This window comes from Triticum aestivum, chromosome 2B (genome assembly GCF_018294505.1).
Source record: "Triticum aestivum cultivar Chinese Spring chromosome 2B, IWGSC CS RefSeq v2.1, whole genome shotgun sequence".
NCBI lineage: Eukaryota > Viridiplantae > Streptophyta > Magnoliopsida > Poales > Poaceae > Triticum > Triticum aestivum.
This window is the reverse complement of record NC_057798.1, coordinates 786,567,116-786,581,556: the sequence shown is the minus strand read 5'-3', so window position 1 is coordinate 786,581,556 and position 14,441 is coordinate 786,567,116. Positions and strand designations below refer to the sequence as shown.

The 14,441-nt window shown below is 48.2% G+C and overlaps 1 protein-coding gene across 2 annotated transcripts; it reads right to left on the bottom strand.

Moving 5' to 3' along the window:
- Positions 1-5,065: 5,065 nt before the first annotated feature.
- Positions 5,066-13,934, bottom strand: LOC123047411 (uncharacterized). 2 transcript variants are annotated; one of them, XM_044470958.1, is made up of 3 exons: positions 13,445-13,934; positions 13,161-13,381; positions 5,066-5,565 (listed from the first exon to the last, which is right to left on the bottom strand). In XM_044470958.1, exons 1-3 carry the CDS (start codon positions 13,532-13,534, stop codon positions 5,307-5,309), a joined length of 570 nt encoding a protein of 189 aa, XP_044326893.1. In that variant the 5' UTR covers positions 13,535-13,934; the 3' UTR covers positions 5,066-5,306. The 2 variants fall into 2 exon arrangements, with proteins under 2 accessions (XP_044326893.1, XP_044326894.1); XM_044470959.1 differs by lacking the exons at positions 13,161-13,381; positions 13,445-13,934 and adding exons at positions 6,693-6,898; positions 7,008-7,779.
- Between the last annotated feature and the right edge of the window lie 507 nt (positions 13,935-14,441).

Sequence of the window (14,441 nt, the reverse complement as noted above, 5' to 3'; positions counted from 1 at the left end):
AGTTCCAAATAGCGCATGGTAGCTGCATCTAGGAGATGACATAGAGATTTCTAAAGCACACACGGATCTGAAAGATTCAGACCCGTTGACTAATAACCTCTCTCGCAAGCGAGATATGATCAAACCCAATGGGTGTTGGATTCATTACAATCACATAGTGATGTAAACTAGGTTATTGACTCTAGTGCAAGTGGGAGACTGTTGGAAATATGCCCTAGAGGCAATAATAAAATGGTTATTATTATATTTTCTTGTTCGTGATAATTGTCTATTGTTCATGCTATAATTGTATTAACTGGAAACCGTAATACATGTGTGAATACATAGACCACAACATGTCCCTAGTGAGCCTCTAGTTGACTAGCTCATTGATCAATAGATGGTTATGGTTTCTTGACCATGGACATTGGATGTCATTGATAAAGGGATCACATAATTAGGAGAATGACGTGATGGACAAGACCCAGTCCTAAGCATAGCACAAGATCGTGTAGTTCGTTTGCTAAAAGCTTTTCTAATGTCAAGTATCATTTCCTTAGACCATGAGATTGTGCAACTCCCGGATACCGTAGGAATGCTTTGGGTGTGCCAAACGTCACAACGTAACTGGGTGGCTATAAAGGTGCACCACGGGTATCTCTGAAATTGTCTGTTGGGTTGGCACGAATCGAGACTGGGATTTGTCACTCCGTGTGACGGAGAGGTATCTCTGGGCCCACTCGGTAATGCATCATCATAATGAGCTCAATGTGACTAAGTAGTTAGTCACGGAATCATGCATTACGGAACGAGTAAAGTGACTTGCCGGTAACGAGATTGAATGAGGTATTGGGATACCGACGATCGAATCTCGGGCAAGTAACATACCGATTGACAAAGGAAATTGTATACGGGATTGCTTCAATCCTTGACATCGTGGTTCATCCAATAAGATCATCGTGGAACATGCGGGAGCCAACATGGGTATCCAGATCCTGCTGTTGGTTATTGGCCAGAGAGTTGTCTCGGTCATGTCTGCATGATTCCCGAACCCGTAGGGTCTACACACTTAAGGTTCGGTGACGCTAGAGTTGTTATGGGAATTAGTGTGCAGTTATCGAATGTTGTTCGGAGTCCTAGATGAGATCCCGAACGTCACGAGGAGTTCCGGAATGGTCCAGAGGTAAAGATTTATATATGAGAAGTCCTATTTTGGCCACCGAAAAATGTTCGGTATTTTTCGGTATTGTACCGGGAAGGTTCTAGAAGGTTCCGGAGTGGGGCCCACCTGCATGGGGGACCCACATGAACGTGGGTAGTGGGGGAAAGGCCCCACACCCCTGGTCAAGGCGCACCAATATCCTCCCTTAGAAGGAATAAGATCATATCCCGAAGGGATAAGATCAAGATCCCTAAAAAGGGGGATAACAATCGGTGGGGAAGGAAATGATGGGATTTCTTTCCTCCCACCTTTGCCAACGCCCCAATGGACTTTTTTTAGGGCAAAGCAAATGCTTTATAACTTAACGGTGCTCTGGTAAATCACCCAGAACACAATCAACCACATGGGCTGGTACATCCGACTCCCATTCTACAAGTCTATTTGGTTCACAGGAGCGACCCAAAGTAGCCAGCTCGTGAGCGACAGAGTTGGCATTGCGCCTACAGACAGAGATTACAAATTTTGAAAACCACATCTTCATTTGATACTTAGTGTCCTCAATCACTGCTGAGTATGCCGACGAGTCCGCCTTGTGCACATCCAGGGCTTCCTGTAGTAGCTGAGAATCGGTCTCGAAGATCACCCGAGTCGCGCCCATGTCCGCCGCCATAGAAACAACTTGTGTCATGGTGAATGTCTTAGCAGCGAAAGGATCAGAGATGTGGTCCTGCCGTCCTGTTCGAGCACACACCAGCTCACCCTTGTGCGTTCTTGCCACCACGCCCCATCCTGCAAAGTTTGTGCCATGCACAAAAGAGCCATCAAAGTTGAACTTCAGCATATCCTCGTCCGGTGGTCTCCAGCGGGCATCATTCACATCTTTGGGAGCTTCCTTATAAAACTACAGGTACTCGAGCACATTGGCCCGCGTACTTCTCGCAAGCTTGATGGAGTCGTCTGGTTTCTCTCCCTCTCGAAGCTTGTTACGGTTACTCCACCAGAGCCACCAAAAGGTCAGCACGAGCAGCCTCTTGTTTAACTCTAGCCCCCACAGATAGTCCAACATCGCGTGCACTGATGTTATAGCCTCCAGCTCCCTTCTTTCCTTCTCCATAACCAGCTCTCTCCAGACAACCTTAACTGATTTGCACTTGATGAAGAGATGGGCTCCATCCTCCGCTCCCCTACTGCAGAATAAGCAGTTCGTGTCCTTGATCGGGATACCTCTTCTCTCCACATTTGTTTTGAGAGCAAGAGATTCGTGCTTGAGCCTCCATGCAAACATTTGTATATTTCTTGGGCATGGCAGTTTCCACAGTCTCTTCCAAGACTCATCGTCCACTCTATCTAGGCGGTTTGCATCATTCGCACTGCTCCCCTGTCCTCCGTTCTTCTTCTGATCCTATAACTGAACATGGAGTTTATAAGCACTCTTCACGGAATGAACTCCTTTGCCATCTAGCTGCCACGCCATAAAGTCTTGCACCCCCTCTCTCAAGGGGATCTGTAGGATGTGTCTGGCATCGTCCACCCAGAATGTGTCACGCACAAGCCGTTCGTCCCAGCTTCCAGAGATGGGATCAATGAGATCACTGACCCACTCAAGCAGGTTGCCTCCCCTTGGAGTAATGACCCTATGCGCCCATAGTCATGCTATCCAAGGATCTGACCATATTCTGACTCCCGTTCCGTGTCCAATCCTCCACACGTATCCTTCCTGGATGAGTTCCTTCCCTTGTAGGAGGCTGCGCCATGCGTAAGAAATCACATCTCTTGGCTCGGCTCGAAGAACATCTCCATGTGGAAAGTATCGGGCTCGCAATATTCTTGCACACAAAGTCTCAGGGTTTTGGATGAGCCTCCAAATCTGTCTAGAAAGCATTGCGATATTAAAGCTGTGCATATCACGGAAACCAAGCCCTCCTCTCGCCTTAGGCATAGTGAGTTTTTTCCAACTAATCCAATGTGTTGTATTCTCTTTCTCTTGCTGGCTCCACCAGTAAGTGCCTATGAGTGAGCTGATCTCATTGCAGAAAGACTTAGTCAGATCAAAGCAAGACATCGCATAGGTGAGAATTGCCTGTGGCACTGCCTTCACCAATGTTTCTTTCTCCACCTTTGCTATAAGTTTTTCTTTCCATCCATAGATTCTGCCAGCAATGCCTCCCTTTACATAAGCGAATGCTTTCCTTCTTGATTTGCCGACATGCACTGGGAGGCCAAGGTATTTGTCATTCCAGGACTTGCTTGAAATTTGAAGTGCACCCTTTACTGTGTTCTTGCTATCCACAGATGTATTCGGACTGAACATGATGGCAGATTTCTCAAGGTTGATGCACTGGCCCGAGCAGTTCTCATATAAATCCAGGACCCTTCGTAGCTCTGTGGCCTCCGCTTGATCCGCTTTAAGCAGCAGCACCGAGTCGTCAGCAAACAGGAGATGGGAGACAACCGGGGCTGCTTGACAGATTTTAACTCCGGTTAACGTTCTTGCCCTCTCAGCATCATGAAGAAGTGTGGATAATCCTTCTGCACACATAACAAAAAGGTACGGCGATACAGGATCGCCTTGGCGGAGACCCCTAGATGGACTGAATTGTTGTGTTAGAACTCCATTGACCTTGATTTGGTACCGGACAGAAGTAACACATTTCATGATGAGTTCCACCCAGTGATTCCCGAAGCCCAACTTACACAACATGGCTCGTAGGAACTCCCATTCGACTCGGTCATAAGCCTTGCTCATGTCCGCTTTAACCGCAGCAATGCCGCTCTAGCTCGCCAATGTTTCAGTAAAATGGTGAAAGCGGTTTGGGAAGAGGAAAATTGGAAGGATTGCAATGGTAAATTGACTGTAATTTTTGTCAAGTAGAGGGTTAATGTGATGATTCAGATAAAATAAGCAACGAGAAAGCTTGGGAAGCCTGCTACACTTCCCGGTATGTACAGAAAAATAGAGTAGCCTGTTTTAAGCTTTGAGTTAGGTATCTTAGGGTTCGGGTAAGGTTTCCGGGTGACGGCGGTGTACGGCATATCTGCCTTCAAAGGTGTCGCCCAGCGGAATGGGCAACTGCCGCGCACTTCTCTGCTTGGTGAAGTTTGCGAGTAGTTGGTGAGTTTAGCTCTTTCCAGATCAAGGGTTGTTGTCCAGCCCTCTCAAACACTATTTCTCCAGGACGACAATCTGTTTCTGAGATCACTGTCCGCTGGCGTATTTTGGTTTTGACTAGCAATTTTCTGTCACCGGTCCGCCTTGTCTCCAGTGGCCTTAGAACCATGGGGTCGCGGTGGATCCCGACCCTTGCCGGCGGGAGAGATCCATTTTTTAACGTTTCTTTGAGTTTTTTTGTTAGGTTTGTGTCCTACTCAGATGACGGTGACTCCCTGAAGTTGGAATAAGGTTCTCCCCACGTAGCCCCCGTGCCGGTGGTGCGTCTAACATCGTCGGTGGACGTGTGGACGTATGTCTCCGGTGGATTTATCTTTTTGGTGTATCTGCTCGGATCTGGTCGTCAATCGTCTATGTTCGTGTGTCTTTAGGTTGGATCCTTCTGATATATGCTACTTTTCCTCGGCGGCGATTGTTGTTCTGGTGCATTGGTCCTATGAGATCTTAGCACAACGACTTTCCGACTATCTACTACAATAAGGTTTGCCCGGCTCCGGCGAGGGAGGGGCGATGACGGCGGGCGCTTCCGGTTCGCTTCAGTGCTTCTAGTCATCGGTAGGTGTTCTACGAATTTGAATTTAATTTAATTTTTTATTTTTTTCTATACTGCCATGATTGAAGATGAGTAAATCAAAACTTTTTTGGCAAAAAAATAAAAACATGTTACTGGCTTCGCTAAGGACATGTGTGCAATTTTCTGTTTTTCAAAGATGGTTTTGTAAGGATTTGTAGGTTTTAAGATATGATCTTTGCCCTTTGACAGATAAAATACAGTAAATATAAGGCGCACGAATGTAAAATACTTAGACAAACAGACTGATCTCTTCTACGCACACTCCACAACCCCACATGATCTATTCAGCTGTTCACTAACACTAGCAACCACGCACAATCTGTTCTCGGCACACAGAGCCACACATTCACCCCACACTTATCCTACAACACACGACACGAACAGGCATCGCTCCACGGTCAGATCAGAGCCACAGGGACGGATCAGATGCGGGTCATGCCGATGCCGCCGCCGTTGATGATGGGCGGGGGCGCGGCGCGGGCCTTGGAGTAGAAGACGTAGTGGAGCATGACGAAGAGCGTGGTGAGGAAGGCGAAGGCGGCGCCGGCGGCGAAGACGCCCCTGCGCAGCATCGCGCAGGGGAGCGCCCCTCCGTCGTAGTAGCCGCTCACGTACTTGGTGTGGTACGCGTTCCGCACCGACCCCGCCAGCAGGCACACCTCCGCGATCACGAACGTCAGCCTGCAAATTCAGAAGTTCAGATAGATTTCCAGAAAGAAACTGCCGACGGAGTCGTTGCTGGTGTAAACTGTACTCTGTTTTATAGTGTGCTGAACAGAGTTAGGAAACTGCATTGCAGACTATTCAAAACTGTACTCTGTTTTACCGACCCTGTCGACAGAGTCATTGCTATTCAAAACTGTACTTACACTAACAGTGTGCTGAACATACAGAGTTATAGGAAACCAAAAAAAATAATGTTGTGTGCTTATACTACGTTATTCTGTACGGCAGTGCAGAGAGTCATTCGGGTTAGTTTAGTGTGGTATGGTCAAAGGATATAATGACATTTATGAACCATAAACCAATGTGAGATGAGCCCACCAAAATTTGGTGAGTATTATCCTAGCATGTCAAGTACTCCCTCTGTCCAAAAATAAGTGTCTTAACTTTTAGTACAAAGTTATACTAGTAACCTTAAGATAGTTATTTTGGGATGGAGGAAGTACTAGTATTTAAGAGCAAATAACGTGGTCGAAGTGCCAAGTAAATGAAAATTGAGGGTGTAACATTAATACTGAGGGTGTACATTACAGTCAATAATACCCACAAGTTCAGAGTTTGAGAGCAAGGAACAACCGACCTGGGTCGGTACCGGTCTAGATTGTACAACCTCCGTTCAAAATTAACTGTTGATGAAATAGACGTGTATTAGTGTGTAGATTCACTCATTTCAGCGACAGTTTATCCCTAGCTGTAGTTTTTGTTGAGCAGAGCTAACTGTACTACTGACAGTGTGCCTTGACATGTTTATATGTTATCATGTTTAGGAATCAACTACTACTGTGTACTTATTTCTGTCCATCTCTGTCACATCCAAATGTGATTAAACATACGCTCGAATGCCTATAGCACACCGACAAGTTTGATTAAACATATCCCAGAATCCAGATGGTGCTTGCAATAATTAACTAGCACCGGCGCACCGCTCGATCAGGTATACGACCGCAAAAGGCTCGAACTACAGGGGGGCAATTGCACGAGCAAATAAGCAGCAGGAGTAGATGCTAATCAAGAAGCTGTGGAGCGACCATGGATACGGATCGAGATAATTAGCTACGAGTGGTGGGTGAATCGGTCGAGATTACCAGCAGAGGACGAAGAAGAGGCCGGAGAAGAAGCGCCAGCGGCCGGGGGAGAGCGCGCGGCCGCAGCAGAAGCAGCGGCTGGCGGCCATGGCCACGGCCTGCCCGACCAGCAGCAGGGCGAGCGCGCCGACGCCGTACCAGGTGGACGCGTCCGTGTCGTACATGCAGTACCGCCTGCCGCCAGGCTCGGCCTCGCCGAGTTGCGCCTGCGCCCAGTTTCCCCAATCAAGATTCAAGAACCCGTTGCTTCTGGCCAGAGCACGTACGAACACGTAGATACTACTTGATGAACTGGGTAGGAGATGGCTTGCTCACCGTGCTCCGGCGGCGCTCGGCGCCGATGGCGAGGACGAAGGCGAGGATGTCGAGGAGGAGCACCAGCCCGATCACGACGATGGACGCCATGGGGTCGCCGGCCGATCAAGACCAGATCACGCCGCTGGCTGCCTGGCTAGCTAGCCTCGCACCGGCGATCGATGGATGGGCTGATGGATGGAATCGAACTCGCTAAGCAGAGCACGGAGAGCTCGCCGGCTTTCCTCTGCTTTGGGGGATAAGAGGAGGGTGGGAAAGCGGGGCGATGCGCATCGGAGATGTGGCTCGCCACTACTGCCGGGTGGGTCTTTCCGAGGTCGACGTCCCCTCCCGCTTTGTATTCTTCCTCTCGCCACCCTACTGATTGCCGTGCTGGGCTGTAGCCTGTGTAGTCTATCGATGCCGCCGCCTACTCTGCTGGCTGCGTGATTAGCAAATAAATTACTCGTAGAATACACCTATACGATTCCACCGGGGCGAGCTGGCGGGTGTCCTGGCTTGGAGATGAAACAATTTCGCTGTCACTTTCTCATCTTTCTGTCTTGTTTAGACCACAGCTTCCCTTTCCTTGCGAGCGAAGGATCCGATCGGTTGCCGGGTGCTTCTGGCCGTTTTGTGCACGTACCGACCGATGCGCCGGCCGGGTGGCCGCCAGATGTCCGTCGGCGAAGGTGGTTGTTCTTCCGGGCGACGGCGATACCCGTTTCGCGCGCCGGTGCGCTTTGCGGTGGCGAGTAGCTGGCGAGCAAAGCGAAGGGTGGGCGCTGGGCTCCAAGGAATCGAAGGAGGAGGTCGAGGCGGAGGTGGGCGGTCCTTTTCCCTGCGGGTATACCGCACCGGAGGAAAACGACGGCTGGATCAGTCAGCAGCCAGCGGCAGGGCCTTGCCTCCGGCGTGCGCGGCACGGGGTCGATGCTGGTAGATGCCTAGAGCGTCCGCGTCTCTTTCGGCCGTCGGCGATCCGCCGTTTCGTGCGGGGCGATGGCTCTGTTTCCGTCTGCTACCGCCACGCTCGACGCTCATGCCATTCGCGTGCGAATCTTTCGGGAGAGGCTACACATCACTGGACTGGATTTTTCAATTAGGGCCACTCAATTTATGGACGGTTGGATGAAGATTGTGTGGCGCCCGGACCTTCTTCGTCCTCGCCTCTTCTTCTTTCTGAACCGCCAAACATGCCGCCGGCCGAACCGCCCCACCACGCCGTCCACCACCGCCCCCACTCTGAACTCTAAGATAGATAATGGGGTAGCCCTCCGGCGAGCCCCTTCCTTCTCCTTCCTTCCCTCCGGCTCACTTCAGCGAACCCTCAAAAATCGACTGACCCCGATTCAAAAATCAGTCGACTACCATTTAGCTAAACTGGATTTTTTTTTGCACCGTTTCATTCTGGTCCGTGGGGGTGGGTAATTCCTGCATACCGTGGCCCACTTTAATTCAGAGCACCTACTTCATGATCCTTCCAATTCGAAGCAATCTGCTAGCGTTGGAATGCAGGTAACAATTTTGGATTTACCTAAACGCAAATATTCAATCCGCAGCTACCTTTTTTCTTGAAAAGGAAGGGCCAACCTCCCTGCCTCTGCACTCGTTTCTTTTACGAAAAAACTTCCCATCCCTCTGCATTCTTGAGTGCACATAGCCACCATGGCTCTCCACTTCTTTTTTCTGCGAGAAAACTTCTAATCCCTCTGCATTCTCGGGCGCACATAGCCATAACTTTTATTAAAGTCGTGCTAAGCATCAAGACCCAACAATTGGCTTTCAAAAATAAATCAATAAATAGACAAGACCAACTGTTGCTATTCCTTGTATACTTTATTTGTGCACCTAGTGTTTTAGTAATGGTTTTGAGGACTATCCAACAAAAACACCGGAAGGCATGATTCCATTTGTGATGTCGTTGGATTTTATCAAGATGTGTGCTTCGGTACAGGGCCGACCCTGAGAGGGGGGGGGGGGAGTGGTGGGTCAGTTTGGGCCGACGCCTCGGGACGTCGAAACTTAGGCCCCCTTACACAGGTATGCACGATAATCGTTCCTGCCACAAATCCCTGATAAACGTCATTAGAGCTCCTTGTTCTTTTTTTACAGCATTAGAGCTCCTTGTTCCCAGCGAAGAAGACGGTACAATTTTTCCTCTTACCACCTGGGCCTTGGGCCTTTCTTTAGCACCAATGTTGAAGCAGTAAGTGGTTGTGGGCTAGCTGTGTCAGGATCGCAGTTTCTAAGCGGTCTTTTTGGAAGATGATAATAACCCCATTGGTTGAAGTGGTGGCACAAGCGGCGGTGCATAAGGCTCAGTCCTAGCAAATTAAGGGAAAATATTTATTTGACGAATGTTACACGACACTTTTCCATGTTGTGTTACGCTTGCCAATAGACATCTGAAAATTTTGCCTTTTTGCACATCTTGTTTTTGTGGTCTATAAGATACGAAACATTTCTTGTTTCAATTGCAGAAAGCTAAGGAGGTTTTGAGAAGGTTGGTATTGGACAAAATATTGAAAGAGCTTGTGAAGTTGATCTATGCCGGTGAAGCTATCCTGAAATTTTTACTTCACTTGCCAGATCAAGATTTATATATCATGGGCCTCCAGAATGCGTGTGAGATGATTGCCATCACCACTTGGTATTTGTAGTGGGAAAGGCCTAAGCGGGTGCTTAAGGAGAAGATTCAAGATGTTATCCAGATAGCTATAGGGATTCTTGCTCTCACGGCGGCTAATTATGTTCTGCTTCTTCTTCAAATGTTTCTATTATAAGGGCGAGGGGGGGGGGGGGGGGGGGGGCGAGGGCTGGATTCACCCACCTGTGGGTTTTGTGAAGCTTAATGTTGATGCATCATTTGATCATGACTTACTTAAGGCTATGGATGGGGCGGTCTTGAGGGATGATAAAGGCTCATTGCAGGGAGGGAATTGGAGAGTAGATTGGCATGCAGATGTTTTGACGGCGGAAGCTCTGGCACTTAGATTCGGTCTATCCCTTGCGCAAAGGCCGATGTGTAATCGTCTCTATATTAACTCTTATAATTTGGCGGTAATTGATACAATAAAAAATGGATGACAGACGGCAGGAGCAGCGGCAGAAGTTTTTGACTATTGTTATTATTTGGCTTTTGATCTTCCTATTTCTTGTTTTGATTTTTGTAATAGATAGGCTAATAAGGTAGCTCATGAGCTTGCTAGGTTGGCTAGATTTTCTCCGACATTTGATTGGATTGAGGAGCCAATGGATGAAATTATACGTCTCCTCATAAGAGCATCTACACCCGGGCACTCCAAATCTGCCTCAAAGGCCCGGGCGGAGTGCCCGATCACTGACCGGTCACAAAAAACCTGCCCAGACGGGAGCCTCAAACCGGTCTCAAACGCCCGGGCTGACCGGCACCCCAATATCAAGCCCAAATCCAGGGCGGATATGGGGGTGCCCGGGTGCGACCGGGCTGCCCGCTCCAGGTCATAGCGGTCCCACCTGTAGCCACCCAAAGCTCCTTCCTCTCTCATCTCTGCACCCAAATTTTAGTCCCACCTCACCGCCTGAGGCGGACGCCAACCGGGTTAAATAGTCGCGCCGGCGGATGGCGGCAAGATTCTCCTCGTTGCATAGGTTGATCAATTATCGTTCTGCGAACGAGATAGCTTGACACTAGATTGCATATCATCAGTTGATGATTGTTCATCGAGTGTCAAGTTCACCTCGTTCATATCCCTTGATTAGCCTACTATAATGAAAGAGTTTTAATATTTTGTTCATCAAATTTTATTATTAAATACACACAAAAGGAGCTGTGCAAACAATAATATTCCCTTTGTATAGGAGATAAACCATGACTATAAATCTTCTCTATTAAGCAGAGAAGATTGATAGTGATGTATATCTCCTTAACAAAGGATACAATGATGATCGAAGCTTATCGCTTCTAGACGACCTGGCTATTTAAACCGGTCGACTAGCTCCTCATGCCGTGAGGTGGGACTAAACATCCGAAACCCGGCTATTTGGTGTTACCATCCGATCAATTCTTGCTAAATAGCCCATCCGGCCCAACATGATCAACGTGCATGTGTTTGCATGTATTATGTATTTTGGACATAGGGTTTGTGGTTGTAAATGGCCAAATTTGAGGCCTGCCCGATCACTATCCACGGACGTTTGAGGCCCCAAAATTGTAAGGTGCAGCTGTAGATACTCCAAGGGATGTAACTGTTATTTCGACTGGATAAAGTCGTGGTTTTTCTCCGAAAAAATGCAACTGGGAAATGGTGGAGAGCTGCCGGGAGCAACACGCATTGCTAACGAAAGGCTTCCGGCGCGGGTGCACACCGTGGGTATTCCCTATTTGGCGCTGCAGGCGCCGGTTATAGTTGTTTCTGCAAACCGGCGCCTGCAGGCGCACAGCCCCTCCCGCGAGATGGGCCGGCCCGGTTTCATTTTTTTCGTCTGTTTTCTGTACTGTGCAAAAAAGTGTATGCGCTGGGATTCAATCCTACAAAGTCAAGTTTCCTCGGAGGGGCAGTAACCACTCGGCCACCACACCATGTTGTGTTCAGATAAATGTTTCTCCTCTTTTATTCTTTTACATATTTTTTCCTTTCCTTTCTTTTTTCTTTTTTCTTTTTTCTCTATCCCTTTTTTCTTTTTGTAATTTGCGAACGTTTCCTCCAAACATATGAACTTATTTTCCTTTTCAAAATGCATGAACTTATTTTCAATTTGATGAACTTTTTTGAAATTCCTTGAACTTTTTTCCATTTCGATGAACTTTCTCCAAATTCGATGAACTTTTTCCAATTCTATGGACTTTTCTCAAATCCGATGAACTATTTCTAAAATTCGATGAACTTTTTTTCAAAATCGATGAATTTTTTTGAAATTTGTGAACTATATTCAGAATTGATGAACTATTTTTTCAAATTCGATGAACTTTTTTTAGAATTGATTAACTTTTCTTCTAATTCGTGTTTTTCTTTAAATCTGATGAACTTTTTTGAATTCCAACGTTTTTTAAAATTGAACTTTTATTACAAATCTATGATTTCCTTTTTCTTTTTTACGTTTTCCTTTTCTGAAATTATTTTTATGGTACGGAATTTATGTTCATGTTGTACTAGTAGAAGTATTAAATAAGTTGGGTTATGGACGTGTAGGCGGTCCTGGTGCAGTTGTTACTTCACCGTTTCTTTTGCCTATGTACCTAGGCGCGTTGGTTCGAATCCCACATCCCGCAATTTTTTTTCTACCGGGTTCGCTTTTTGGCGAGGTTGTTGGGCCAGCCCGCTAGGCGATGCGCGCGGGCACCAGGAACCTTAACCGGCGCAGAAGGCGCCCAATAGGACCTCCCCACACCGTGGCTATAGAGAAGCGGACGAGCGGCTTGGTCGGTATTATGATTTTGCTAGTTTGTTTGTATTGGTTATACATGGCCATGGGAGACTCGGCCCGACCAGCCTGACCCTACACGACCCGACCTTGCCAGCCGGGCCTGGGCCTAGGTTTTGAGCCTAAAGGCTGAGCCAGGTGGGGCCTAGGCGCTGTATTCAGTACAATGTGTAAAAAAAACATCAAAACAATACGAGTTTTCAAAAAACAATGATAATCGTTTATTTGGAAAATGTTAAAGGTGTATGTAAAAATGTTCCTGGTGCATGCATACAAAAATGTACAATGGAAAAAGAAGAAAATGAATAAAAACCCAGAAATAAAAATGAAGAAAGAAAATTAAAAAATTAGTGAAAACAGAGAAAGAAACAAGGAAAAACAAAAAACAAGAAAACCGTGAAAAGGAAAGAAAGCAGAGAAATAAACCAAACAATACCATGAAGATAAAAAAATGAAAAGAAAAACAGAACAAAACCAGAAAAAACGAACAAGAATAGGATTTGAGTAAAATGCATCAAATAGGATTTGCCTAGAATTTGGCCATGATGAGGCCGTCAAACTTTGTTGTACGAAATCAGCGACAATTAATATAGATGGAAGCGAATACTATCTCTGTACTAAGATGTTTATTGGTTTTGTATAGGGCATAAAAAAACATCTTGCATTTTGCTAGGGATGGTGTAAATTTTATTGTAGCGAATGCTACGTGAATAGTACAAGTAATTTCCCGAAAAAAGAAATGAAGTGGCGAATTAACTGGTGGGTTACCAGGAGAGGACGAAGAAGAGGCCGGAGAAGGAGCGCCAGCGGCCGGGCGACAGCGCGCGGCCGCAGCAGAAGCACCGGGTGGCGGCCATGGCCACGGCCTGCCCCGCCATCAGCAGGACGATCGCGCCGGGGCCATACCACGTCGACGCCTCCGTGCCCAGCCCGTACAGGCAGAACGGCCTCTCGGGGTCGTCGTCGAACACCAACACGTTCACGTAATCCTGCACTTTCCCCGATCAGAAAATCCCGACGCTTCTGAGCATATGTACATACTTATTACTTACCGCTCTCCGGGGCAGCTCTCCGCCGATGGCGAGGACGAAGGCGAGGAGGTCCAGGCCGAGCACCAGGCCGATCACGACGAAGGGCGCCATGGCTCCGCTCGCCCAGCCGGCCGATGGAGACACGCCCGTGCTGGCTGGATTAAACAAGTTTCATTTGCTCGTGGGCGAAGGGTTCGAGCCATGGAGGGACGGCTTTTGCCGTTTTCTTCCCTAGCAAAACGACGAACCGATGCGCCGGGGGCGGAGCTACTTGTGCGTACGTACCCTCTACCCTGATGCACAGTTTTTCTTTTTTTCTTAGCAGCGGTTAGCTCCTAGAACTAGCAGGTGCGCAGTTCAAAATAAACGCCGATCATGGGCTCAAGAAAGTCCTGCAGCAAAGCCAGAAGGCAAACGTTCTAAATAAACCGGATGATTTTGTGTCTGTGTAAGCCGTCGGACTCCAACGCGCGCCAAGCGCCCGATGAGCCCCACACGCCGCTTGTCTCCTCCCTCCCTTATCCTTTCCTTTTCCCTTATCTCTTCCTCAGTTGCGTTGAGCCACTCTTTTTTTTTTCTTCCTTTTTCTTCTTCCTCCAGCACACCGCACCACACACCAGCGCATCGCCGTCGCTGTAGACCGCCGCCGCCATCACCTCGACCGCGTTGCTGCACCGCCGCTACAAACCGCCGTCACCTAGTGTCAGTTGCACCGCTGCTGCATATGGCTGTCTCCGCTCACCTCGCGCTGCTGTAGGCAAGGCTAGGGTGAAGCTGCTGCCATGGCCGGCGGGAGCTGCATGCAGCAGATGAAGCAGAGGGGGCTCGCCGGCGTTGCGATGAAGCAGAGCGGGGGTTCGACGGTGAAGCACGTGGGGGTTCGCCGGAGTTGCGATGAAGCATCGGCGGGACCGTCGGAGTTGCACTGAAGCGCCGCCGAAGGTGCAACGAGCGCCGCCGGAGTTGCATTGAAGCCTGCCGGAGTTTCAATGAAGCGCGGCGTGGGCCATTGAAGCTT